Source organism: Hemicordylus capensis, chromosome 1, assembly GCF_027244095.1.
Source record: "Hemicordylus capensis ecotype Gifberg chromosome 1, rHemCap1.1.pri, whole genome shotgun sequence".
NCBI classification, from domain to species: domain Eukaryota; kingdom Metazoa; phylum Chordata; class Lepidosauria; order Squamata; family Cordylidae; genus Hemicordylus; species Hemicordylus capensis.
Window position 1 is genome coordinate 456,025,811 of NC_069657.1, and position 27,862 is coordinate 456,053,672.

At 51.5% G+C, this 27,862-nt stretch overlaps 1 protein-coding gene across 1 annotated transcript; it reads left to right on the forward strand.

Annotated features, from left to right (window-relative positions):
* The first annotated feature begins 1,411 nt into the window (after positions 1-1,411).
* DRC1 (dynein regulatory complex subunit 1) lies at positions 1,412-27,400 on the forward strand. Its single transcript, XM_053249972.1, has 17 exons — positions 1,412-1,714; positions 4,466-4,553; positions 5,563-5,675; positions 7,142-7,325; positions 9,348-9,485; positions 10,062-10,148; positions 10,536-10,658; positions 11,630-11,769; positions 12,726-12,860; positions 15,027-15,262; positions 16,592-16,779; positions 16,901-16,990; positions 19,169-19,255; positions 20,493-20,722; positions 21,340-21,483; positions 22,148-22,250; positions 26,306-27,400. The coding sequence occupies exons 1-17, from the start codon at positions 1,509-1,511 to the stop codon at positions 26,366-26,368; spliced, it is 2,355 nt and encodes a 784-aa protein (XP_053105947.1). The 5' UTR covers positions 1,412-1,508; the 3' UTR covers positions 26,369-27,400.
* Positions 27,401-27,862: the final 462 nt, after the last annotated feature.

Sequence of the window (27,862 nt, forward strand, 5' to 3'; positions counted from 1 at the left end):
AATACACAAACAAACGGATGCAAATACAAATACATGCTCTGTGAAACAGCATGGAGTTTACTCAAAACCACAATACTAGAAGCCCAGTTAGATTGTATACCCAAAAGGAGGAAAGGTACCACTAAGTCCAGGAGGATGCCAGCATGGCTAACGGGTACCGTCAAGGAAGCCATAAAAGGGAAGAAGACTTCCTTCCGAAATTGGAAGGCCTGTCCAACCGAAGAGAACAGAAAGGAACACAAACTCTGGCAAAAGAAATGCAAGGTGACAATAAGGGAGGCAAAAAGAGAGCTTGAGGAACATTTAGCCAGAAGTATCAAGGGGAATAACAAAAACTTCTTTAAGTACATCAGAAGCAGGAAACCTGCCAGGGAGGCGGTTGGGCCATTAGACAATGAGGGAGTGAAAGGGATTATTAAGGAGGATATGGAGGTTGCAGAGAAGCTGAATGAGTTCTTTGCGTCTGTCTTCACGGCAGAGGAGGCACCATTGCCTTCTCCCGCGCAGTATGAAAAGATGCCTTTGTCGTTGTCACTGAAGTGATTGTCCGCCTCCAGTACCTTCCTATATTGCTGCTGCCCAATATAGGTGCCTGCTTGCTTTAGCTGGGCAGCTAAACACACCCCCTGGAGGCCCCGAAATCTGTCCCGGGTGGTGTGGTCACCACTGGGCCACACTGTGCCGGGCAGCCGAGTGTGACTATGACCTGTGCCAGGCACTTTATTTATTATTATTTATTTATTTAATGGATTTTTATACCGCCCAAACCAAAGTCTTGGGGTGGTTCACAATAATAAAACAATACAAATAAATAAAACATTAAAATCAATTAAAACTCCCAAAAGCTGCCTAAAACGAGAACAATTTACAAAATGTTAAATTACAAAAGCTAAAAGGCCTGGTTATAAAAATGAGCGGCTTTGGAGGAGGGTGGGGAGAAATATGTGGGATGGGAATATGGTAAGTTGTGTCTTGAGATGTTTGTGCGAAAGCATCTTTGCAGAAGATACCCGTGTCTTATATATTCTTACATTCTTGTGAGTCCAGTTGCTGCTTGCGCATGTTAAAAATACTGTGTGTGTAATGATGCTTAACTTGCAGGGGCGGGGGCTCTTTCGGTCCAGGCTCCCCTGCCCTCCAGCTACTGCAGCCAGTGCTGCACACGGGTTTGCGCTGTGGCCGCTCCCCGCTCCAAGGGCAACAAGGGCTGAGCCCAGTTAAACCCTCTACTGGGAGGGCTAACGAGAGCAGGGAGGGAGCTCGAAACTCCCATCTCTAAGTGGTGGGCAAAGGGATGCCGTGAGCATGTGCAGAAGGAAGCGGCTCCCCGGCACAGAAACGGGGCGGGGCACCGCCTCGCGTCCGCGGCGACGCTGTTGCCGCGGCAACGGGCTCGGTGGGCATGCGCAGAAGGAGGTGGGCGTGGCGGGTTCCTCCTCCGGTCCCGGTCCCCTAGCGACGCGGTTGCCACGGGAACGGAGGCTTGCGCCGCCGCCGCCGCCATCGCCATGGCCTCGTCCGCCACAGCCGCGGCGGAGCAGCCCGAAGCCGGCGAGGCCGACCCGGAGGCGGAGGCGGGTGGCGTCCTCGGAGCGTCCGGGGGCGGAGGAGCCCAGCAGCGCATCAGGGTCCCCAACCTGAACTCGGATGACCCTCAGGAACGCATCGCTGCCCGCCGTCTCCGCATCGCCGCCCGGCTGGAGGCCAAGCGCAGGTCTGCAGCCGCCGACCCCCCCCCCCCACTTCGCCCCGGCCCCCAGATGGCGTGGGACTACAACTCCCATCACCCCCCGCCGCAAACTCCCCTGTGTCTGGGGATGATGGGAGTTGTAGTCAAATACATCTGGGGGCCCGAGGTGAAGAAACCTCCCCTCCCCGCAAGTTCAGTCAGGCCCAGGCGTCGCCCCGCCCCACTGCCCCCCCGCCCCTACTGTTGGGAATATGTGGGGTTGGACAAGGAATAGATGGGGGGGGGATGAAAGAGAGAGGGAGAGAGAAATAAGTCTGCTCTTCTTCTCTTTTGATATTCATGACTTTATACTCCTTTATTTTATTGCTTTTGCCTGTTTATTTAGCATATTTGTCGACCTGGCATCTCTGGGCGCTTTGCAGTAAAACAGATTCAAGACAGAGTTTTAAAGAAACACATGTTTAAACCATTTTAAAATGGTGATAGATTCTATAATGGATTCGGCCAGTTAATTGGGAGTGAATTAAAAGTACTGGTGGTAGTAGGTGGTTGGGACCGACAGCTTGACCCGCGAGAAGCGCTGCTCTTCAGCTCCCTGAATGCGATGCCAACCGTGGCACAGCAACCAAGAGGTCTCTCTTGCATGGTCTCAGTCACTCTTACGTTCTTCTCTTTGTTCAGTTGGGAGAAAAGTGTAGAATAAACTCAGTTGCTGCCCACTCCTCCCCTAGTCACAAGGGCATCCCCGTCCCAGCCCCTCCCTCCTCTCCCCCCACTTCTCAGACCCTTCTTCAAGTATATCAGTACTTGAGTATATAAGCATATATCCTTCCAAGCGCAGACCCACAGGAGAGTCCCCCATCCACCATGCCACCTCTGGAGGACCCCATCAAAGACACCAGTTTGGAAAATGCCCCCCCCATTGTACACACAGACAGGTTCTGACCCAGGCTGCCCCTCCCCCCCAGATCTCCCCCACAAACAACCTGTCTAATAACAAATCTCTTGAGTAAGGCTAGCTCTTGCTAGAGCAGGGGTTTCCAGTCTTGGGTCCCCAGATGTAAGAACAGCCCTGCTGGATCAGGCCCAAGGCGGCCCATCTAGTCCAGCATCCTGTTTCCCACAGTGGCCCACCAGAAGCCTCTGGGGAGCCCACCGGCAAGAGCTGAGGGTAAGCCCTCTCTCCTGCTGTTGTTCCTCTGCAACTGGTATTTAGAGGTATCTTGCCTCTGAGGCTGGAGCTGACCTATAGCCACCAGACAAGGAGCCAGTCAGAATCCCCCTGTTGGACTATAACTCCCATCATCCACAGCCACAATAACCAGTTTTCACAATGGAGGGAAGTAAGAAGTGGGGTCACCCAGGGATCTGTACTGCAACCGGTGCTTTTTAATTTATTCATAAATGATCTAGGAGCAGGGGTAAGCAGCGAGGTGGCCAAATTTGCAGATGATACCAAACTCTTCCGGGTAGTGAAATCCAAAACGGATTGTGAGCAGCTCCAAAAGGATCTCTCCAAACTGGGGGAGTGGGAGACAAAATGGCAAATGCGGTTCAATGTTAGCAAGTGTAAAGTGATGCACATTGGGACGAAAAACCCCAACTTCAAGTATATGCTGATGGGATCCGAGCTGTCGGTGACGGACCAGGAGAGGGATCTTGGGGTCGTGGTGGACAGCTCGTTGAAAGTGTCGACTCAATGTGCGGCAGCTGTGAAAAAGGCCAATTCCAGGCTAGGGATCATTAGAAAGGGGATTGAAAATAAAACGGCTAACATTATAATGCCCTTATACAAAACTATGGTGCGACCACACTTGGAGTACTGCTTACAATTCTGGTTACCACATCTTAAAAAGGAAATTGTTGAAGTGGAAAAGGTACAGAAGAGGGCAACCAAGATGATCAGGGGCCTAGAGCACCTTTCTTTTGAGGCAAGACTACAACACCTGGGGCTTTTTAGTTTAGAAAAAAGACGACTGCAGGGAGACCTGATAGAGGTCTATAAAATCATGCATGGTTTGGAGAATTTGGAGAGAGAGAAATTCTTTTCCCTCTCACACAACACTAGAACCAGGGGTCACTCCATGAAATTGATTGCCAGGATGTGTAGGACCAACAAACGGAAGTACTTTTTCACACAACGCGTGATCCACTTGTGGAACTCTCTGCCACAGGATGTAGTGACAGCCAACAACCTGGATGGCTTTAAGAGGGGTTTGGATAACTTCATGGAGGAGAGGTCCATCAATGGCTACTAGTCGGAGGGCTGTGGGCCACCTCCAGTCTCAAAAGGCAGGATGGCTCTGAGAACCAGTTGCAGGGGAGTAATGGCAGGGCACGCCCTCAACTCCTGCCTGTGGCTTCCAGCGGCATCTGGTGGGCCACTGTGAGAAACAGGATGCTGGACTAGATGGGCCTTGGGCCTGATCCAGCAGGGCTGTTCTTAATGTTCTTATGTTCTAATGGTTGTTGTAGTCCACCAACATCTGAGGACCACAGGCTGGGAATCCCTGCCCTAGAGAATCAGGGAGCTGACCTCTTAAGTTCTGTCCTTGGATGGGATAAGATCAGAGTTACAGAGGCGGCTGCCATACATCTTGGTGGGCCAGGTTTGGGGTCATGGAGCCAGTGCTTTTGGAGAGTCGGAGTACAACTTCCAAAGGATGCCACTTGAGCGTTCAAGGGCTGTTCCTTTGGGGAATCCCTTTATATACTTCCAGTGTGACGTGGAATGGATGTACTCAGGATGTGCTTTTGCTTGTTTCCCCTCCCCAGGGAGGCCCTTGGAGAAGACCCAGATGCCAAGAAGTTGGTGGAGGAGGAAAAGAGCAGGAGTCACAAACAGATAGAGGAGAGCAGACAGGTTAGGATGAAGCAAGGGATCCACAGGGAATCAGCACTTTCAGTTCATTCTGCCCTATTGGGCTGGCACTGTATTATGCCTGGGTGTTGAGTTCCTGCTTCAGCTCACCACTGGATGACTGTGCAAGACTGAGCGATGATTTAATGTGTGTGAAATGGTCACCACGGATCAAACACCGCAGGCAGAGCTTCTCTATAAGCTCACCTCATCTGAAACTCAAGACTTTTCAGGGGAGGTGGTTGATCAATTGAGCTGCAAAGCATCAAGTGATGGGGAGGGGAGCTGGCCTTGTGGAACATGAATTGTCTGCTTTGCTAAGCAGGGTCTGCCCTGGTTTGCATTTGAATGGGAGACTACATGTGTGAGCATTGCAGGATATTCCCCTTAGGGGATGGGGCCACAAGGGTCTGACTCGGTGGAAGGCAGCTTCTTATGTTCCTAAGACAGGAAGAATGCTAATAAATGGTTTGAATAGCAAGATCAGCACAGTTATTTCTGATGTTGAAAGCCAAGGGCTCGGTGTCCCTGCTGAGACCCTGGAAGGGGGAAAGTACCAGGACTGCATCCCTTTCCGTCCCTGGGCAGTTAACATACTTTGGCACCCCACTGGCTGCTGATCTTAGCAAGCACATCTTTACAGCCCTGCTCTTCCCTGGCTCAGAATTTCAAATTCAAAGGGAGGAAATGGTGTCGACCCATTTGCCCAGCCATTTGCCACAGATTTGGAAGAAGTTGCAGCTAAAAACAGGAGCCCCGGGCAGGGCCCCAGGATTTCAGACCCTGCTTAAATATGAATATAATTATAAATATGAATATAGTATATAGATATTTTAGTTTATCTATCATTTTATAAATTAGCAAGAACCAGTCGTTTCTTATCCTTCAGTGATATTTGAAAGGCTGCACAGTTAGCTCAGCAAAATACATCATCTTAATGATGTTGCATTTCTGTTGCCTTAGGAAGACGGGAGGCTTTAATCTCTTTCTGGCACCCTTCTTGTCTCTTTAGAGGCTGGCCAAGCTGCTGATTGATGGGACGCAGCTAGTGACAAACATCCAGGTGGCAGCTGATGCTCGGGAGACTCACAGGAGGTCAGAGGAAGAGGAGCTGAATCGGCAGAGGTAAGCGAGGAGGCGGAGCATCCATTAGAACCACAGGGTATGTGAAGAATTGTGCTGCACAAAGTCAGAGTGAAACTTGGCCCTGCCAGGGGCTTTCTTGACCAAAGTGTGGGAGCTCCACTTTGAGCAAGGAGGGAAAGCAGTGATGTCCGCTCACAATTGTCATACACTTGGGTGAACTGCAGGTCAGAGAATGCATAGTATGTAAACATTAGAAACCGCCGTTTAGTAAGTTATGCTATTTGTTTGTTTGTTTATTCAATTTGTATACTGCCCTTCCTAAAGTGACTCAGAGCGGTTTACATTAAAATAAAAAACACATAATAAAACAATACAAATAATGATAATAAAATATTATTAAAAGCCAGGCTAAAAAGATAGGTCTTTAAGGCTCTTCTGAAGGCTTATTTACCATTTGTATACATTTGCAAGAACCAGTCATTCCTTAATCATTTGTGACATTTGAAAGGCTGCACAGTTAGCTCGCAAAATATTTATGATAGGCCCATAAGCCAAGTCTGGTCTATTCTAACTGGCAGTGGCTCTCTAAGGTATTCCCCCAGCTCTGCTATTTGAGATTCTTTTTAAACTAGAGAAGCTGGGGATTGAACCTGGGATTTTTTTTGTATGCAAAGCAAGTAAAGGTAAAGTGTGCCATCAAGTTGATTTAGACCCCTGGAGCCCACAGAGCCCTGTGGTTTTCTTTGGTAGAACACAAGAGGGGTTGACCATTGCCTCCTCCCACGCTGTATAAGATGATGCCTTTCAGCATCTTCCTATATCGCTTCTGCCCGATATAGTACCAGCAGGCATTCGAACTGGCAACCTTCTGCTTGTTAGTCAAGCATTTCCCCACTGCGTCACTTAAGGTGGTTTGCAAAGCATGTGCTGTAGGCTTATTCCACTCAAAGCATGTGCCACTCAGCTACAGTGTTTCCTTGTTAATAACACAGTGCCAGAGGGAGCAAATCCTTGTTAATCAAGATGTGCTAGAGCATCACATGTTGGGATGTTCACTTTATTCCTGTATTGGCTGAATGTTCTGCAGGCTTGATATCACGAGGTTCCAATGTGTGGGATTGCACTGTGCACACAGCATATGATGGAGATGCAGCACAAGACCAAGGGAGCAGTTTCCTATGAGCTGTGTGTGTGCCACACCTGTTTGGGGGCTGTGCCACTCATACTGATTTTACAGGTGCCCAGTCTGTCAATTGAACTATCAGGCAGGATGTCAGGCATATACATACCACTGATGCTCAGAAAACCCTCCATCTAGAAATGCCCAGGGTGCAAACTTGATGTTTGAGCCGAAGGGGAAGCCAAGGAAGAGAGCGGGCAGAGGGTCTGCCATGATCCACAGCAGTCCCCAACAGTTTTATGGATTTTTAAGCTCCACATAAGAACGGAGAAAGCTTCCCCACAAGCTCCCCTTGAGGGAACTCTCTTGCTCTGGCTGCTTGCAGGGTTGAGAAGCTGGAGAATGAAGCCAAGGCCAACCAGGACAAGTTTGATGAGATCACCTCCAAGTGGGCCTCAGCCAAGGAGAAGATTGTCCCGCAGGACCTCTGGGAAGTACTCAACCTGCAGCAGCAGCACTGCGCCGTGCTCATCGAGGAGAAGAACAAGCTCATCAGCGAACTGCAGCAGGTAGGGGCCAGAGCTGTGCGTTGTTGGCTGTTCACAATGGGTGTTGCTGAGGACAGGGCTCTCCTTTCGCTCAGCACCTGGAGTGTTCGTGAAGACTGCTGGCATGGACACAGCTGTAATGATCAGGCTGAGAAGGGGAGATGGGGTGGAGGTGAGGGGTTAAAACCAAACAACTCTTGTTAGTAATCCATTTGCAATCTACTCAGAATTTACAAGTTCTGAATGTTCAGGAAAAAGTATGTCTGTTTTCAGAGTCCTTTCCCAATTTGCAATGTTGGCGTACTTATGCTGATTGTGACACATGCACCTTTACAAACAAACAAACAAAAACATGATCAGACTGCCACATTTATTTATTTAGTACATTTCAGCCATAGATGATCATTCAGAAACAAAAGGTTAAAAACACATCAAAAAGCTATAATTAAGCTCAGTAGATGACATGATTGAATATGACATTTTAAACAATATACATACAAAAAGAGCAATAAAATGCAATCAGCTGCCATGATTAGCCAAGTCCTAAAAACACCTAAGAGGCAAAAAATGGTTTAAACTTATGACAGAGGTGTAAGTGAGCTAACCACTAACTCAGCAAAGAGGGGCCTTTTAAAAGTGATGATTCTCTTTATTTAGCAGGGGGAGAACAACTGACCCTATCCATCCCCAGCACAGCATCCCTCCAGTGGCTGTTGCTGGTGTAATTGTGAGCCCTTTGGGGACAGGGAACCATTCTATCTGTCTATCTATGTAAACCGCTTTGGGAACTTCTGTTGAAAAGTGGTATATAAATATCCATCATAGTTGTAAGTTGAGCAGGCTGCTCTGAAGGGTGTTTTTTGAATATTTACTCCATACTCAGAAAGGCTCTTCTCCAAATGCTCTGGGGAACAAGTGTGAACTGATGGCTAATGCTTTGGATTTAGATGGGGAAAACTTGTGTTCAAATCCCTGCTCAATTATGAAGCTCATTGTGTGACTAGGAGTCAGCTACCCTCTTGCTAAGACTAGTCTACCTTGCAGTGCTATTTTGAGAATAAAATTGGAGAGGCTCTCAGCTCCTTGGTATCCCTTTTAAGAACATAAGAACAGCCCTGCTGAATCAGGCCCAAGGCCCATCTAGTCCAGCATCCTGTTTCACACAGTTGCCCACCAGATGCTGCTGGAAGCCTACAGGCAGGAGTTGAGGGCATGCCCTCTTTCCTGCTGTTACTCCCCTGCAACTGGTACTCAGAGGCATCCTGCTTTTGAGGCTGGAAGTGGCCTGTAGCCCTCTGACTAGTAGCCGATGATAGACTTCTCCTCCATCAAGTTATCCAAATCCCTCTTCAAGCCATCCCGGTTGTTGGCTGTCACCACATCTTGTGGCAGACAATTCCACAAGTTGATTATGCGTTGTGTGAAAAAGTACTTCCGTTTGTTGGTCCGAGATTTCCTGGCAATCAATTTCATGGGATGACCCCTGGTTCTAGTGTTATGGGAGAGGGAGAAGAATTTCTCTCTATCCACTTTCTCCACTCCATGCATGATTTTATAGACCTCTATCATGTCTCCCTGCAGTCGTCTTTTTTTTCTAAACTAAATAGCCCCGGTGTTGTAGTCTTGCCTCATAAGAAAGGTGCTCTAGGCCCATGATCAGTCTTGGTTGCCCTCTTCTGCACCTTTCCCAGTTCTACAATGTCCTTTGTGGGAGTTATCAGACACTACTAATAACTCTGCTTAGAAAAAAAGCAGAACCACCAATAGTTTGTGGTGGCAAGTATGGGAGAAGATGCTCCCTAAGTTGAGCAGGACCTGGGCTGTTCCATTTCACATTGTAAATATATTGTTTGAATGTGCTTTTGTGTGTTGGGTGCTGTTTTCAAACTTTGAAAATGAAGCTCTGCTCTGCCACAGCAGGCACCAGCTCTCAATAGATCAGGGCAAATTCAAACAGCTCTTCATAGTGTGAAGTTGACATGGCGAAATTGTGCCTAAACTTGATGTGTGAATTGGGCTCCCATGTCTATCTTTACCTTGCAGGAGCTAAAGAGCAAAGATGACCAGTATGTGAAGGATCTCCGGAAGCAGGCGGACGACGTTAATCTGCTGTTGGAGCGAATGGAGGAGCAGATCCGGAACCTCATCAAGAACTACCGCCGAGAACTCTTGCAGATCGAGGTACTGGCGCTTGCCCCCGTCCCATGCTGGAGGTTCTCAAACTTGGGTCTCCAGATGTCATTATACTACAACTCCCATCACCTGCAGCCACAATGGCCTTTGGCGGTTGTGGCTGGGGAAGATGGGAGTTGTATTCTAACATTTGGGGACCCAAGTTTGAGAACCCCAGGTTTATACAATAACGTTAGCAGGCATGTGGCAGAAGATTCCCTCATCAGATAAACTGTCAGGTAAAAAAATGTTGACCCTAGTGGTTAGCTTGACAACATAAAACATTCCTAGAACAGAATCTCCCTGAAAGGCCTTGCAGTTGGCAGGACTGGAACTGGGGAAGTCCATGCCCCTGAAGTGGACCAGGCATAAAATAGCCCTGCCCCTAGATCGAGGAACCACCCCACTCCTGGATTGCCTCCACCATTGAAGGGGAAATGAATTCCCTCTGTGCTCAGAGGTCTCCTGCTCCAGGGCCAGGTCTTGGCACTGCAGATACATGTTGAGGCTGAGCTCTGCTGAGTCCTGGCTAACTTTCCTTCCCTGTTGGGGATGGGAGCTTCACAAGTCCAACTTCTTTTGCAGAAAGCCTTTGAATTAGAGCGCCGTGAGCTACTGACAAGCAACAAGAAGAAATGGGAGCAAGGCATGCAGCTCCTCAACAAGCAAGAGGTAAGGGGCAGCAGGGCAGCAAGGTCCCCTCCCCCAGGAGAAGATTTCTCACATGGTAGGTCTGTTCTCTTTCCCTGCATCTTTGCTGATAGGCATCACCGGGTTTGAGGAGCTGCTTCCAAACCTCGTGCCGGGGAAGTAGAATGTTACTGTGGCCAAATCAGCTGGAAGCACTTTGACCTACATCATTGATCGCGTGTGCCTTTTGCTTCCTTTTTTGCAGAGTGTGTGTGTGTGCGCACGGAAGTGTGCAATTCGGACTACTACCCCAAACTCTGCTCCCGCTCCTTCCTTAGTTTGGGGAGCTCAGAGCTCCTGGGAGGGGGCAGGCCCAGCAGCCACCCCTTGCTCCCCCTGCCTGTCACATGCCTCCTGCTCTTGCCCTAGCTGGACTTCATGATGGCTCGCCTAAAGAAGGTGGAGGAGTACGAGCGCGAGCTGAACCAGCTGCGGATCCAGGATGCCGAGGACTACAATGTCATCAAGATCAAGCTGGAGCATGATGTGCAGGTAGGGAGGGGCAGGTGCCCCCCAGGACAAGCATGGAGGTGTGCCAGGGGCTCCTGCCCTGGAGAATGAGGGGGAAGAGGCTGGTGTCTCTTCGGCAGAGAGTCCTCCATGAAGGCTCTTTAGTTCAATGGGCAGAGAAGAGCTCTGAGAAGTTGGCAGCACAGTGGTTCCTTCACAGGGCGGAATGGTCAGGCTGCAGGGACTGTGAGTGTATTGGACTAGAAGGCTAGTAGCCAGCATCACTTCCTGGTTCTCCTATCCCAGGGGTTCCCAAGGATGACAACTCCCATCACCCTTAGGCACGGCTGCCTTTGCCTGGGGATGATGGTGTTTGTAGTACAACACCATCTGGGGACTCACTGTTAAGGTACAGATTAAGGCCCCTAACATCTGGGGGACTCACTTGCCCTATTCCATGGGATTTGGGGATCCCTTCCTAGCTTTTTTGGCACAGGAGGAATCCCTTAAAAGCCCAGTTGCTTCACTGCACAGTAGGAATGGGATTCTGAGCTTCTGACTTTGCCTCAGGTCTTGAGGATTTTTGTTCAGTAGGCTAGGATTTTTGAGATCAGTAGGATTTTTGAGATCAGTAGGCCAGTCTGGGACTGGAAGGAATAGGTGAAAGGGGTGGAGAAGAATTAGCTGGATTTATAGCTAATCATTTCTATTATTCTGATTCCGGCTAATTCTTCTCCACCCCTTCCACCCATTCCTTCCAGTCCCAGACTAGCCTACTGATCTCTGATGAGGGTGGTGAGGATTGTCTGTGTATGTGTTTGGGGGCAACTGTCTTGACTTGTTCTGTGCATAGGCAGTGACTACTTTGTCCACATGTGATCCAGACAAGACCTCCACCCTGAAATACAGACACTCTTGCTGAGACCAGGCTGAGTAAATGTAAAATTGGTGGCCAGTCTCATTTGGAAAGTGTGCCACGATCTCAGCTGATCCCTTCTTCCTTTGGGTGCCAGATCCTGGAGCAACAACTCCAGCAAATGAAAGCCACCTACCAGCTGAACCAGGAGAAGCTAGAGTACAACTTCCAGGTGCTGAAAAAGAGAGATGAGGAGAACACCATCATCAAGTCCCAACAAAAGCGGAAGCTCAATCGGTAAAGAAGCAGGGCGGGGCTCTCTCCTGGAGTCACTGCTTTTTGCCTGGAATGGGGATGGTATGGGGTGGGGGCAGTTCTGTGCTGGGATGTGGCCATGGTGTGCTGAGAAGCTGGAATTAACGATAGTTTCTGTGTGTGTGTGTCTGTGTCCATGTCCCAACTGGTGCAGTGTGTTGCACTCCACATGCAGGTTTTGTAGGGTTTCAGCGTGGAAGTGTTTTCTGTATAAGAAATGCATATAGCTTGTTCACATCACCACCGGTGGGGCAGGAGAAGCGTCCAGCCTGTGGAGGAGAGCTGGGCATGCTTCTGATCTTCGGCTGTGTGCTTGCAAACATTGAGGCAGGAGGCGGGGAGAGAGTGTGCATGAGGCAGCAACTAGGTGGGGCAGCTTTTCCTCCAACCTCGGTAAAATGCTGGGGATGGGATCTGGTTAGGGTGCCTTCGTCCTACCCAGTTGCCGCCTCACACACGATCACTCTGCCCGCCTCCTCCCTTTATGTTTGCAAGCACATGGCCGAAAATTGGGAGCGAACGTGCCTGGCTCTTTCACACAGGCTGGTCGCTTCTCCTACCCTGCCGGAGGCCATGAGAACAAGCCTATATTTTGTGATGCAGCCCCGAGGATGCAAGATTCAATCAAGAATGGCACTGTCTCGGCCATTCAGGGCTTTAGACCCATGACCATACAAAACCCATGACTTATCCTGAGTCAGATCACTGGTCCATCTGTGCCAGTATTGCCTACGCTGACTGGCAGCAGCTTTTCAGGATCCCCAGCCCTCCCTGGAGAGGCCAGGATGGGACCTGGGGCCTTCTGCACACCGAACACACAGGCTCTCCCCTGGAGCTATGAGCCCTGGTGCAGCCCTGACTGCCTTCCGGTGCTGTCTGTCTGCTGGGCTTGTCTGTGTCTGCTTCCTCGACTAAAGCCCCCCTCCTTCCTCCTCCAGGCTACACGATGTGATCAACAACCTGAGGATAAAACTGGCCAAGCAGATCAAGCAGTACCGCGAGGAGAACGTGACGCTGACGGCTGACTACAAGCGGATTGTGGAGCAGTACAAGGACTTGCAGAGAACCATGAGGTGGGGGCTGCGCTGGGGCAGGCCGGCTGGGCAAGAGCTGTGCTGGCAAGTGATGGTGCTGCTGGGGTTCAAGCTGGCCTGGTGTCCACCCTTGCCCCTGCAGCCAGTCTTGCCCTCTAAGGCCAGGAAGGGGCCATTGAGGGCGGCCCTGGCCTGACCCTGAAGAGCTGCAGCGGTGCAGCTGCAGCTCATGAGCACCCTTCCCCAGCAGGATTGCAAGGACCAGCCATCGCAGTTGGCTGGTGCAGACAGCCGGGACCAGAGATCTCAGGCTGGACTGAGGTTGGCTGCCCGTGCCGTCCTGCTATGATTGCTGCATGCACATGATCACTTGCTGGACCTCCACCTGACATTTTTGCCACCCACGTGATCAGTTTTTGGGTAGTTTGCACAGCTCTAGACTCTTGGCTGCCTCACTTTTGATCGTGAGAACCAGCCCATTCTATACCTGGTTGCCTTTCGTGAATGTTGTTCATGTATTATATTGCATATGGTGCTATTTGAACTACTATTGTCCACTGCCTTGAATTCAGTCAGTCCTTTATTGCGGTCATAGACCAGTACATAGTTAAAACATACATACTTACAAAAAAACTCAACATAATAAAACAGACAGATTATAACACAATACTGACAGGTTAAAATTAAGGCAGTTGTGGTGATCTCCAGATAGATCTTACTGAAAACCTTACTGAGCAGAGCACCCTCCATTACAATCATAAAACAGGAATCACAGAAAAAAGAAAGCAGAACATTATTAAAAACCTAAGCGGATGGTGCAAATGATATAACAGTACCTTGCCATTTTGCTGATTAGGTTGTCATCGAGACGACAGTAAATACTTCAAATAGAAGTCATCCAAATGCCCAGGAAAACGTTGCAACAAAGGGGACACTAATCTTAAGCGGGTGTCTCCAATGGAAGTTACAGTATAAAATGGCATGCACAGCTGTCTCCACTTGACCAGACCCACAAGGGCAAAGTCGAGCAGAAAAAGGGGTACCTTTAAATCTTCCCTCCATAACAGCAGATGGAAGCGCATTAAGACGGGCGAGCGTCAAAGCACGTTTAAATTTGGGAATGGTAATTAGACTTAAATAGCTAGCTGGTTTAGTGTTAAACATTTGATCCCCCAGAAAGATACTTAAATAAGCTGTAGAAAGATGGGGTATACATTCTGCGTCCATTATAATGAAAGAATATCCCTGTAAGGAAGGATGGGCCAAGGCGGACAGACTTGCCCAAGCACCAAGACCTTGTGAGCTTCACGACTGAGCAGAGATTTCAGCCTGGAGTTCCTGTCGCATCTGAGCCCCGTAACCAGTGTTCCCTGTACCAGGGATTCCCAGATGTTGTTGACTACAACTCCCAGCATCTCCAGCTGCAGTGACCTTGGCAGGGGATTATGGGAGTTTTAGTCAATAATCTCAGGGAGTCCCTGGTCCAGGGAACACTGCCCATGACCTAGCTACTGCCCTGCTTGTGGTGATTCAGTGAATGGGCTCTGCTTTCTGGTCACCAGAGGAAAGGAAACTTCCCTTGCCTCTGTGTGCCAGAGATCCCCCACTGGTGCCTGGGACTAGGCCTGTGCTGGTCTTGCCTGGATGAGAACTGATCTCTGAGAGGATGTTCGGGCTCAGAGTTTCACAGAAGGGTCCAGGGTAATTCCGAGCATAGGGCGCTGGCTTCTCCTGAGTTGGAACTTTGGTGCACGTAGCCCGGTTCTGCACCCAGCATTCCGAGGGGTCTCTTGCAGCCCTGCTCCTTGGACCTCTCCCCCTATCGCTGCCAGTGAGCCCTTCTACATGCAGAGCATGTCCTCTGCAGGTGAGCCTCAGCACCTTCCCAACAGAAGATGTGTGAGTGGCCCTATCAAGCCCGTCTCCCACGGAGTCAGGCCTGCTGTTGTCTCTTCTTCTCTCTGGTGTCTCGGGCAGAGGCCTTTCCTTGCCAGCTGCTGTGATTCTTTCCAGAAGCCGTGCTGGGGGTGGGACTCCCTGCATGCAAAGCTGGGCTCTGCCACAGAGCTGTCTCTGTCACCCCTCCTCTTCGGGGTGTCAGCTCGGCCCCATTCTGTCCTGATGGCCCAAGCAGCGTCTGGGCCTGGGAGGGCTGCCGTTTGTGGTCTCTGTGATCCACCCTGGCCCCACCCTCTCTTCACACAGACACTTTGCCATTGTGGACGCGGAGCACTTCCTGGAAGTCTGGCTGATGAACGAGGAGGAGGCCAAGGGGCTGATCCGCAGAGCCCTGGACGCGGACCGTGTCATCCACGCCCAGCAACTGGGGCTGCCCTGGGCCGAGCCTGACACCTGGATCCTGCACAACGTGGGGCCCATTGTGCACCAGAAGAAGATGAAATCGGCCTCTGAGCTGGTCCAGGAGGTGATGGCCCCCAGAGGTAAGCCAGACTTGCTTCCAAGTCCTTTGCTCAGGCGGCATGGCGTCTGCCCAAGGCAGTGGCAGCTCGTCCTAATGAGCCGGGAGCGGGGGACCTGCAGAGCTGCCTCTGGTTCCCAACTGCTATGGTTACTCCTCTTTCTCGGACTTGAAAGAGAGCCACGCCACCTGTCGGCTGACGTGTTTGTCAGGGCCCAGCCCATGCAGCTCTGCTTGATGAATGGTTAGCCTGCACGCAGCAGCATGGCTCTCTTGACCACGGAGGCAGAGTGGGATGGGGGAGAGAGGAGTAAGCAGAGCTGCTGGAAACCAGAGCCAGCTGCACTTCATACGGCACCGTCCCCCACACCCACCCCGCCGGGCTCGTTAGGACCAGCCGCTACTAGCCCCAAAAGCTTCTCCAGTAGGAAGCCTGGATTCTGTGACCGGAATGCATCCTGTCCATTGGGGCTCTTTCCATTGCTCTGCTTCCTTCCTTCCTTCCTGCCTTTTGCCTCCAGTTTCAGGCTTTCAGAAAACCGGGGAAATTGGGATTTGTTGGACAAGAAGGAGTGGGGGGTCAAGTGGGCATTGTGGGTGGACATGGTATGGAGGCCTTTCCACGCCATTCACCAGAGTGAGTGACAGGAACTGGCCGCTTCCCACACCCTACGCAGAGATTTGCTGAATTCTCAAGGTAATCCAAATGACAAGTGGGGTGTTGGGACGATAGTGGAGTCTGCAAAGATGGGTAGCTGTGTGGGCATTTTGCCTGATTTGTTCTGCTGCTGCTCCGTGTGAGGAATGGCCTGGAGGCCCTTGAACCTCGCCCTTTGAACTCCAGCCTTTTGTCCTGCCCCTTTTCCTTCCTGAGGGGTGTCGGATCTTGTCCACAGAACAGATTTGGGAAGCCACCAAAGCTCAAGGCCTGCTCTTTCAGCCACGGAGGCGGAGATTCGCAGGAAGTGGCCGCCTGATCTTTTATTTATATTTTTATTTAACATCTTTTTACATCGCCCAGCACTTGCGTCTCTGGACGGTTTACAACAAAACCAAACAAATGTCAACAGAAGAAGTTAAAACATTACAACTTAAAATTGTAAAACAGTGTTAAAACTATTGAACCAGCAGTATTTCATTAATAAATACTGATGAAGTGCTTGCCTGGCAGAGTGGGATTCGCCCCACTGATTGGGGCCCCCTTTGCTTGCCCTCCGCGCTCTGCCTGGCCTGCCAGTTCCTTCCGGAAGGCAGCTGGGCCGAGGCGTGCTGGGGAGCCTTGGCCCAGAGCAGCCCTGCTCCCTGGAGTCTTGGCCCGGCTGTGGCCTCAGGACCTCCCTCTCTCCTGCAGCGCCGTCCCAGCAGCTCTCCCTGCTTGTAGAGGACAGCCTGCCCGAAGGGGAGGAAACCAGCCGGGAGGAGTGCCGGGAGGAGTGTCAAGAGGCCAGCGCAGCAGAGGCTGAGCGGGAGGCCAAGGCGGGCTGGCCCATCTCCACCCAGACGGTCAAGCACATCCTGGAGCTCCTGTGTGACGAGTCGGTGAGGCGGGGGCGCTGGGGCGGGGGCTGGCTGCGGCTGCCATCCCCTCCGAGTGGCTGGAGCGGCAGCTGCTTGGGGCTCTCTGCTCAGCCTCTTCTCCTCTTGCCTCTCTTCCTCGCAGGGTTTCCTGATTGAGAGCAAGCTGCGGGGCCTCCTCCAGCCCCTGGAAAAGCACGACCGCACCCTCATGAGGCTGGACTCCATCTTCACGGTCAGTCCTAGTTCTCTTGCCGAGGCAGGCTGGGAAGGAAGCTCACCCCCCGTTTCGCCTGGGCTGGCTTTTATGCCAGCTGTGGACAGGCCCTCCTTCCACAAACATACAACCCAATGTATGTATTTGTTTGGCACACTTCTAGACCACCAAACACAAGTGTCTCATACCTGTTTACAATTAACTTAAAACATCTATACACATTAAAATAAATTGAAACCATAATTGAAATTGGAATCAAATTTTAAATTCAGCTAAATGCCAGGCTGAACAGGTGGGTCTTGAGTGCTCTTCTGAAGGCCATCAGAGATGTTGCAGCTCTCACTTCCACAGCGAGCGCGTCCCACAGCCCCGGGGCGACTACTGAAGAGGCTTGCCACCGAGTTGCCACCAGACAAGCCAGTGGTAGCCGCAGACGAGACTCTTCCTCCACCTCCTATGACAGGCACATCTGCCCCCCGCCCCCCCATCTTGATGCTATTAAAACAATACCTTTTAAACATCTACATGAAACTGCTGGGAGAGATCATCAGGGGATTTGGAGCTGAGTGTTACCAGTATGCTGATGACACCCAGATCTACTTCTCCATGTGAACTTTTTCAGGAGTTGGCATATCCTCCCTACATGCCTGCCTGGAAGCAGTAATGGGCTAGATGAGGGAGAATAAACTGAATCTGAATCCAGATAAGACGGAGGTACTTATTGTGCGGGATCGGAACTCCAGAGACTATGTTGATCTCCCTGTTCTAGATGGGGTCACACTTCCCCAGAAGGAACAGGTTCGCAATCTGGGAGTACTTCTGGATCCACACCTCTCTCTGGTTTCTCAGGTTGAGGCAGTGGCCAGGGGTGCTTTCTGTCGGCTCCGGCTGATATGCCAGCTGATACGCTTCTCGAGATCAGTGACCTCAAAACTGTGGTACATCTGTTAGTGATCTCCAGACTTGACTTTTGTAATGTGCTCTACGTGGGGCTGCCTTTGTACATAGTCCTGAGACTTCCGTTGGTTCAGAACACGGCAACCAGGTTGGTCTCTGGGTCATCTCGGAGAGACCATGTTACTCCTTTGCTGATGGAGTTACACTGGCTGCCAATAGGTTTCTGGACAAAATACAAAGTGCTAGTTATAACTTACAAAGCCCTAAATGGCTTAGGCCCTGGGTATTTAAGAGAGCGTCTTCTTCATTATGAGCCCCCACCGCCCATTGAGGTCATCTGAGGAGGTCCGTCTCCAGTTACCCCCAACTTGTTTGGTGGCTACCCAGAGACGGGCCTTCTCGGTCACTGCCCCAAGATTGTGGAATGCGCTCCCTGCTGAGATACGATCCTCCTGATCTCTGGCAATTTTAAAAAAACACCTGAAAACCCATCTTTTCACCCAAGCTTTCTCAGCTTCCTAAATTTTGGGTTTTTAAATATTTGGTCTATTTTAAAATTCAAAACCCGATTTCGGGGTTTTTAATCACTGTAATTGTTTAATAGTTGTTTAAAAATGTTTTTTCATTGTTAATTGTTATATTGTTTTTTAATTTGTTATAGCTCTTTACTGTTTTAGTAGTTTATTTTAATTGTAAACTGCCCTGAGCCATTTTGGAAGGGTGGTATACAAATCAATCAATCAATCAATCAATCAAACAAACAAACACAATGCCACTTGGGCATTGCTGCCCAGCACCCCCTTTGGGGCTAATTTGGCCTCTCCCTAGCAAGAAAATGTGTAGCACTGCCTCTCCTTGAAGTTCTGCAGCAAAGACGACACCCTGGCCTGCTCACGCGCTCCTCCTTGCCTTCCAAGCCTTGCAAGGTCAGATTGGGAAAAGGAAACTACCTCTGGGTCTGGGAAGGGCCACAGAGGCCCAGCCTGCCTTCCTTTCTGATGGGGCTCCACATCAGCCCTGCCCCTCAGCATGGCAAGCACCAGCGCTTGCCACACAAGGGCATCTTAATCCGCCCAAGAACACTGAGCTTTTGCTTGGACCTGAGCACACTGGCTGCACAGCGGTTTTGGCCATGGTCAGCTGCCCCCCTGCCCCCGTTGTTCCTCCTTGCCCCAGGGTGGAGGTCTGGGGCTCTGGCTCTCCCCTCCCCAGGTGCCCCAGAAGCAGTGCAGGAGCTCCCCCATCCATGTTGGCATTGACTACGCAGCTGACCTGTGTGCTTTCTACCCGTCTCCCTAGGCTCTGTCAGTCGAGAATGAAGACGATGTCTATAAGATGGTGGAATTTTTCATGAATTTCAAGGCTCAGCACGTGGGCTCCTCTCTGGTAAGGGCTCTGGCTGCGTGTGTTTTGAACAGAAGAAATGGGATATTCCCATCATGCCCCACTTATAAGTCTCTGTTGGCTGCTGTTAAGTAGACAGGATGCTGGGACAGGTGGGCCAGCTTGGAAATTCTTATTCTCTGTTGTGAGCCCCTCCTCCTTTGACAGAGAAGGTTCCACCTTTGGCCTTCGCCAAATAGCTGTGTGCTGTACCAGCTTTTCATTCAGCTTTGGCCACCTATCTCCCTCTTTCTGTTCTCTGCACTGGTTTCTCTTTTCCGCTGGCCTTCATCCCTCAGTCCCAGCGTCACTGAGCAGCGTAACCCTCCCGGCTCACATTCCCAACCACTGCCTTTCCGGCATTCCAAGCTCAATGTGTCCAAGGCTGAATGGCTCTTCTTTCCTCCGATGTGCTCCTCTCACGGTACCCCCTTCTTAGCCACTGACGGTATTGCTATCTGCCTTCTTGGGCAGCTCTCTTCCCTTTTGCTCCTCATATTTGGTCTGCTGCAAAGTCACGCTGCTGCTTTTTTACTGTAGAGCAAGAACATGTCCCTCCCTTTCTGCCCCCTCGGCAAAAACTCTAGTCCACATCCTTGTCGTCTCTCCCCTTGACTGCTGCACTCTCCTCCTCCTCCTCCTCCTCCTCTTCCTCCTCCTCCTCCTCCTCCCTGGCCTCCCATTGGCTCAACTTGGCCTGTCCCCCACCTTCCAGCCCTCTGCTGCCCACATCGCGCTCCCCTCTTCTCCCACGGATGGCTGCCCTGCCCTGGCTTCTTGTCCACTCCCGGCTCCCACACAAGCCCTCCTACCTGCCACCTTCTGTTTCACCACCATCGCTCACCTGAAGGCCTCCTGCTCCCTTCAGTGGCCCTGCCTTCACTTGTGACCCTTTTTCTTGGGAACTGCACCCCGGAGCACCTGCCCAAGGCTGCCTGTCTCGCTCCCTTCCAAGCTGTTCTTAAAACCTTCGTTTGTCATGAAGACTTTAGAACAACATCTTCGTCCTCATTGCCGGCTGTAGCTAAGCTGAAGTCTGAGTAACAGAAACATTGGCATCTTCTTCCCCCTTCTTAGCCTGCCTCAGTTTCCCTCCTGTTCCTCGGTGGTTTCTCCTGTGTTGATACCTAGGCTGTCGGCCCCTCAGGGCAGGGACCTCTCCTCTCATTGTGAAGCAGCATGTACATGGGTGGCTCTAGGTCGAGGCAGAATGGTCCTAAGGCACTTCATTGCCTCTTAGGAGTTAGAAGAAATGGCTGAGCCGCTTCCCCGAGCAGCACCTCTAGATTCAGAGCAGCCGAAGGAAGCGGAAGAAGAGGAGCTGGTGATCCCTACCAAGAGCCAAGAGGAGGCCCGAGGCCCTGGCGGGCAGCCAGCCACTCCAGCAGTGCTCCTCTCCACTCTCTACATGCACCCTAACGATATCCTCAAGGCGCTCAAAGCATTTGTGCAGGAATTCCAGGAGCCAAGGTGAGGCTGGTGACGAGGAGGAGGAGGATGGGTCTGGTTCTGAATGCCGAAGAATGGGGCAGGATGTGACTGAAGGGTGAGGAGCAGGCCCGAAGGACATTGGGCTCTGGCTGGCAGCACGCCCGAATGGCCAGGGGCAAGTCTGGGGGGAGGTTGCTGGAGGATAATACGGGAATGGCCCCATTGATGCCACCCGCAGCACCTTGGGAGACAGGCGAGGTACACACGGGACAAATTGGTAGGGGAACTATGTGGCTGAGGTGACAGGAGAGCCCCAAGGCCCCGTGTTTGAATGGGGTTCCTCTTCAGGTCGAGAGGATTGCTCATCTCCTGGCCCAGAGTGCAAAGCCTTTCTGCCAAAGCTCTTGGCAGAGCCCTGCATTCGAGCAGCAGAGAAACAGCAGCTCAGGGTTCACACTAGTGGCACGAGTCAGCCTTTCTGCCTGGCAGCCGCTGCAGAGGGTGAGGATGACACAAAGGGCACCTTCCGATGCGGAACCGGGCCCCCCCGCCCAGCATTGTGGTTGGAGACTTGGGTCCGATGCCGAGGGGGGGCAGCCTACAACCGGCCCGAGCTCTGAGCCCCCACCTCAGTTGCTCCCCCACTTCCCCTCCAGGGAGAAACGCCCCACGGTGAAGAAAGCCCACGAAGAGCGGGACAACTCCAAGGACTCGGACTACTGGGATGCCCTGGCCCACGTCATCCCGGATGGGAAGCTGAAGCTGTGGGGGGCTCTGGTGACTGGCTTGGAGAAATACTGGTGAGTGGGGGCGCCAGGAGGCTCCTGGGCCTCTGCCCGGGGGTGGGGGTGGGGAGCTGGTGGCCTGGCAGAGCCCTGGTCGAGCAGACGGGGTCCCAGTGGACTGGAGGCCGAGTCCTGCTCAGGACTGCCAAGGTGCTCCTTGCCTGGGGAGCACCCCAAGGACAGCCCGTCCAAGCCTGCTGGGGTTTGCTGGGCAGCCGGCTCTGGTCGAGCAGTGCAGACGCCCAGGGCTTGGCTGGCTGGGGCTGGCTCCTTCCTCTCTCCTTGCTTGAGGGACTGCTTTGACCTTTCTGGAGCTGGTGAGCACTCACAGCAATAGCACTTACATTTATATACCACTTTATAGCCAGAGCTCTCTAAGCGGTTTACAATGATTTAGCATATTGCCCCCAACATTCTGGGTACTCATTTTACCGACCTCGGAAGGATGGAAGGCTGAGTCAACCTTGAGCCCCTGGTCAGGATCGAACTTGTAACCTTCTGGCTACAGGGCGGCAGTTTTACCACTGCACAACCAGGGGCTCTGGTGAGGAAGCCAATCCTCCATTGCTCAGAGTCCGCTACCTCCCTCGGCATGTCCCAAGCAACTGGGGGGCTCCTTTTGTCCATGCGGCGTGCCAGAGACTTCTTTGGGGTTCCTCCTCACATTCTTTCTCTCCAGCCACATCCTGACCCAGAGGGCAAAGCTGATAACAGAAACAGACAACCTGCAGCAACAGAACGTGGAGCTCCAGATGCTGTTGAACCAGTATCTCCAGTCCCCGGTGAGCAAAGGGGTGGAGGCCAAGGGGCAGAATGTAGTTGCCCAAGATGAGCTTTCCATCTGGGGAGGAGGAGAAGGGCCACTGCTAGCCAAAACGGAGGGCAGGAACTAAGTCCCACCTCGAAGGTGCTTCTGCTTCTGCCTTTGGGTCTGCTCATTGGCACTTGCTATCGGGAAGCACAAGTTCAGCCATCCGATCCCTTAAGAACATAAAAGAGCCTGGCTGCTGGATCAGGCCCAAGGAAGACTCTAGTCTAGCATCCTGTTTCCCACAGAGACCAAGCAGATGCCTCTGGGAAGCCCACCAGCAGGAGGTGAAAGGTGTGCCCCATCTTCTGCAGGCCCCAGTGGCAGGGATTCAGCTCCTTCCATTTGAATCCCGGCAGCTGGTACTGCTGGGGCATCCTGCCCCTGAACCTGGAGGTAGTCTATGGTCATCGAGACTAATAATCACTGCTGGACTTCTCCTCTATGAATGTGTCTATGCCCCTTTTTAAAGCCATCTAAGATAGTGACCATCATCACATCTTGTGGCAGTGAGTTATTTATTTTATTTATTTTTATTTATTTTTGCATTTTTATACCGCCTTTCGTTAAAATATAGCCCCAAGGCGGGTTGCCTAGATTAATGATGGGCTGTGTGAAGCAGTGTTTCCTTTTATCTGTGTCTTTTACCATCGGGTTATCCTGAGTTTTTGTGTTATTGGAAAGGGAGAATAACATCTCTGTTTGTTTGTCTGCCATCTGTTTATGCCACCCAGGGTTGTATAATAATAATCAGAAGTGACTACATGTTTGAGAAGTTTGTGTCAGCACACTTGACTAAGTGTGGCCTCACCATCGATTTGTGCATTACAGTATTGGCAGTTTTACTTTCAGTCCCTTTCTCAATTATCCCTAGTGTGGAGTTTGCTTTTTCCACAGTTGTCACACGCTGGGTCAGTGTTTTCATGGAGCTATGCGCCATGATCCCAAGTTCTCTTTCCTGGTTTGTCCCTGCCAGTTCTGACCCCATCATCAGTGTATACATGAAACTAGGATTCTTTGCCCCAGTGTATCTCACTGTACTCTCATTTACCTTGAACTGTGTTTGACATTTTGTGGCTCTGTGTAGAGTGCCCTTTCTGGAGCTCCTCACAATTTGCTCTGGTTCCACTGCCCTGAATAATTTGATGCCATCTGCAACCTTAGTTTAGTGCTAACTCTAGCTGGTTTATGAATGAGTTTTAAAAGCACCAGTACCAAGACAGATCTTTTGGGGACCCCACTTCTCTCTTCCTTCCACTTAAGTATTGTCCTTTATTCCCACTCTCTGCTTCCTTTTCTTTAGCCAGTTTCTAGTCCATAACAGTTCCCTTATTTACATGTAGTCTAAACGTAACAGATTTACGTTTATGGCTAAGTTGACTCAAGAGCCATTTTTGTCAAAAATGTTTTGGAAGTCCATGTATGTGCCATCTGCCAGGTCACCGCTGTTCCCATGCTTAATAGACACTCTCAGGGAACTCTAGAAGGTTAATGAGGCAGAACGGGTCGTTCTAGAAATCATGCTGAGACTCCCTCGACAAGGGTTGCTCTTGCACTGCCTGGGTCACTTTATCTTTCACAGTCTTTTCCACCCATTTGCACATCACAGATGCTAAGCTAAGTGGCCTGCGGTTTCTTGATCCTTTCTTAAAGACCAGTGGCCCATGCACCGCACGGTGTCCTGCAGGCAGTTTCCGCACCACCTGTGCTGCTGCAGGCTTTTAACACTAAACCATCAGAGTTGGACACGAGTGCTATTTGCGCAAAGGCTGGGGAACTGTGCCGAAGCAGTTGCACAACACCATGGCTGCGGGAAATATTGTGTTCCTTCCATCGTTAGGGGAAAGAGGGGGTGGTTTTATCCCTAACCTCCATGTCAATTCAATAGCTTTGGACAGGCCTAAATACAGAGCTCCATGGTAATGCACATGCTTCTGAGGTGTGAATTCTCATTCTATCATAGCAAATGAGATTTTTTTCAATTAAACAACTCTCATGACCCCACTTTCACTTTTTCACACTTTCCTTTACTATGAATAATATGAGGAAGTAATCAATTTAGCACACTTCACCTTATGAAGACAAACCTCATAAAAATAAATTCACCAAAATTCCCCCCTCTGCCCAATCACTCTTAAATTGGGGATGGGTGGTAGCCTCCAGCCATTAGGCACTATCTACCAGCCCACCCCACTCCTTTGGGGCAGATCCACTTTCTGCCCCCAATCTGCCCCAAAGACACCCAAACTTCAAAAATTCTCAAAAAATCAGCCCTCTGCCCAATCCCCCTGAAATGGGGGTGGTAGCCTCCACCCATTAGGCACTACCACCCCACCCCACTATTTTGGGGCAGATCCACTTTCTGCCCCCAAACTGCCCCAAAGTCACTAAAACTTCAAAAATTCTCAAAAAATCATCCCTTTGTCCAAACCCCCTGAAATTGGGGTGGTAGCCTCCACCCATTAGGCACTACCACCCCACCCCACTATTCTGCCCCAGGCCCCACTTTCTGCCCCAATCTGCCCCAAAGACATGAAATTTTCAGAAATTTACCAAAAATCAGCCCTTGGCCCAATCCCCCTGAAATTGGGGTGGTAGCCTGCACCCATTAGGCACTACCACCCCACCCCACTCCTTTTGCCCAGATCCCATGCTATGCCCCCGAACTGCCCCAAGGTCACTAAAACTTCAAAAATTCACCAAAAATCAACCGTGAACCGAATCACCCGAATTTTTCGTGCCCGAAATTCGGGTGATTCGGCTCGTGCCCGAAAAATATCGGGGGACATCGGGGGTGATTCGGTTCGGCCCCGAATCACCCGAATTTTTTTGCACATCCCTAGTGGCTGCTGCTGCAGACTCTTCAGGCAGCCTTGGCACTGGCAAGAATGGGCAGCCACAGGAGCAGCCATGGGGGAAACCACGGCAGCGTTGCTTGCTCGTGCCACTGCCCGGCCTTCCTTGCGCCGGAGCTGCCGCACCCCCAGGGCACAGCGCGATGCCTCCATCAGACTGTGCGTCGTGCCAGCGTCTGATTGGTGGTCTGCCTTGGCTTAAGGCAGCTTCCTACGTGCCATGAGGCCGTGCCTTTGTTTGAGGAGGGACTTGCGCAGGCATCACAGACGAGAGCACGCGCCCTCTGGACCCGGACCCTCTTGCTGACACACACTTCTCATCCGTGCAGTCACTTCTGCGGATCTAGGCCAAGCTTCTTTCTCACGTGAGAAATACATTAAGTGTGTTTGCTGCTATTGGCTGGCCCTCCACCCATGGTGGGGGTTGAGAGAGGAAGAGAGAGAGCCTGCCCTAGCTCCATACGGGAGCCAGTCGTCTGTAGCCCCTCGCTCCATGAGGAGGAGGAGGGTGATTAGCACCATCGGTAGACTTTACCAAGTAAGAGGGCAGATTCCTGCCTCGAGGAGCTTCCCATCTAAAATATGACGCCGGAGAGACGAGGGAGGGAGGCGCTATGGTAGCAAGAGCAGAGAGGGAAGAATCGGCATTTATTTCAGTGGCGCATACTGAGGCCTCGTTCCAATAGGCCCTGGGGCTGCAAATAGGATTGTGCCAAAAGCTTGATGGGGAAAGTGGGTTTCGAGGAAGGATCTTGACCAAGTACCAGAGGGGATCTGGGCAGCAGTTCCAGGAAGAAAGGTCAGCAAGGGAGAGACGAGCAGGATCTGGCGAGCAAGCGGTTTCTGTGCTACTTGGAAATCTGGGGAAGGCTGGGTGGGGTATGGGTGTGGGAGTGCTTATCTCCTGATCAATCAACCCTCTTGATTCAGTCCATTGACCAGCAAACCTATCTCCTGATGTCGTGGTAGCCCACAGGTGGCTGGGTTTCTGCATTGTTAGAGCCGCCACATGGGGGGTGGGTTAAGCGCTCTCCCCAGCACCACACACACACTGGGCGCCCTTCTTCCGTCGGAGACTGCACTGGGCAGGAAGCTTGAGCATTGCTCCTTGAGCCTTGCGGACGGGCCGGACAAAGGCGGGCTCTGACTGCGGGCGTTGCCTTCCTCTCTGCAGGTCAACGCCGAGCTGCTGATCCCTCCCACCCACCTGCTGCACCTGCAGATGAATTCCACCTGATGCTGTCCTGGCAGGAGGCCTGGGATGGTTGCTTTGCCAGCATGACGGGCTCTCCTGGTCTCCTCCTGGCCTGGTACGAGAGTTGGAGCCTTCGAGGCAAGGGTGGGGACAGTGTGGGAGAGCGTGCTGCCTGCCGCCTGCGCTCCCCTCGAGGGCTCCTTTGGGCAGCATGTCAGGGAGCTGCCTGTGTCTCAGGAGGACAGGGCCAAGTCAACACAGGCTTTCCTTGGGATTTCGGCACACTGAGCCTGTCTTGCGAATATCCTGACAAGTGCCCAGACTGGGTCTCCAAGGCTCCTGGAAAGTCACCCTTTGTCATATTTCAGAGCATTCATGCCAAGAGTAAACCAGTGCTCCAGAAATGGCTAATGCCTTCCTCTAGAAACCAGCCACATTTCTTCCTTTGTGTCTGTACTATTAAATCCAGCAGCAGCAGCAGCAGCAGCTCATTCAAACAAGCTGCTGGTGGTGGTAGTGGTGATTTGGGGTGATAGGGCTCAGCTGCCTCTGGTTCCTAGCAGCTCCGGTTGTGCCCCTCTCGCCCATCCTGACTAGTGCTGGGGCTGCTGGGAACCAAGGGCAGCTGCACCTCCCCCCCACCCCACCCCCCATTAGAACAAGCCTCTGCTGGTGAAACCTCCCGATATGACTGAGGAAAGGCAGCCGTGGCTTCTTCCACTCCTTTCCTTCTGGGAAATTGCCTTCCGACCTCCGTCACAGAAGGCGGACAAGACCATGTAAAGGCACAAGGGGTGGAGCCACCAGCTGCCTGCTCTTCCTGCAGGAGTATTAGGAGTTCAGGTCCAGAATTCGGCGTAAGTCAAGGCAGCCCTTGGTAATGCCTGTGAACTTCAGCAGCCCCGAGAGCAGACCCTGGGTGAGCTGTAAGGCTTTTGGAAGGCTGAAGTCCCAGGAAGGGAGTGATCTCTTGGTCTCGCTCTCTCTCCCCTGCCCATCCAGTCTAGTCACGGCTCCACTTCTCTCCCGGCCTGCCCCTGTAGACAGGGGCGGTAAATAAATGGTTACTCGTAATGTTGTCTCTCCTGCCTGCTCCTTGCTCTTTCCTGGGGGTGCAAGTCAGGGGTGTCCCACCTGAGGCTCTCCAGTAATTGCTTAACTACAATGCCCATGGTCCCCAGCCACACTAAATTATGACTTGGGGTGATGGGAGTTGTAGTCCCAATGACAGCTGGAGAGCCTCAGGTTGGCCATCCCTGGTATAATTGAGTAGACTGGCTGTGGGTGGGAGTGCCCAGCCTTTGGGGGCCTGCAACTGCTCGTGAACTGCTCCTCGTGTTTAGAAAAGAATTTCTAGTCCTCTTGAGCTCAAGGGAAGATCTGAGCCATGAATCAACTGGATGGAGAAAGACGTAGAGCGTGGGGAGGGGTGGCTCAGATACGGAGCAAGTGAGGCCTGCCCTGAAGTGGCTGTTGATCAGGGAACATGTTTGTGCATCAAAGCTGGTGCCCCCCAGAGGGGGGGGGGGATCGAAA

What these genes read in the sequence shown, in the direction of transcription:
- DRC1 (XM_053249972.1), top strand. Translation starts at nt 1,509, where the DNA reads ATGGCCTCGTCCGCCACAGCCGCGGCGGAGCAGCCCGAAGCCGGCGAG. An exon ending in TCATCAGCGAACTGCAGCAG is followed by an intron (nt 7,326 to 9,347) that starts GTAGGGGCCAGA and finishes TTTACCTTGCAG; the next exon opens with GAGCTAAAGAGCAAAGATGA. An exon ending in CAGGAATTCCAGGAGCCAAG is followed by an intron (nt 20,723 to 21,339) that starts GTGAGGCTGGTG and finishes CTTCCCCTCCAG; the next exon opens with GGAGAAACGCCCCACGGTGA.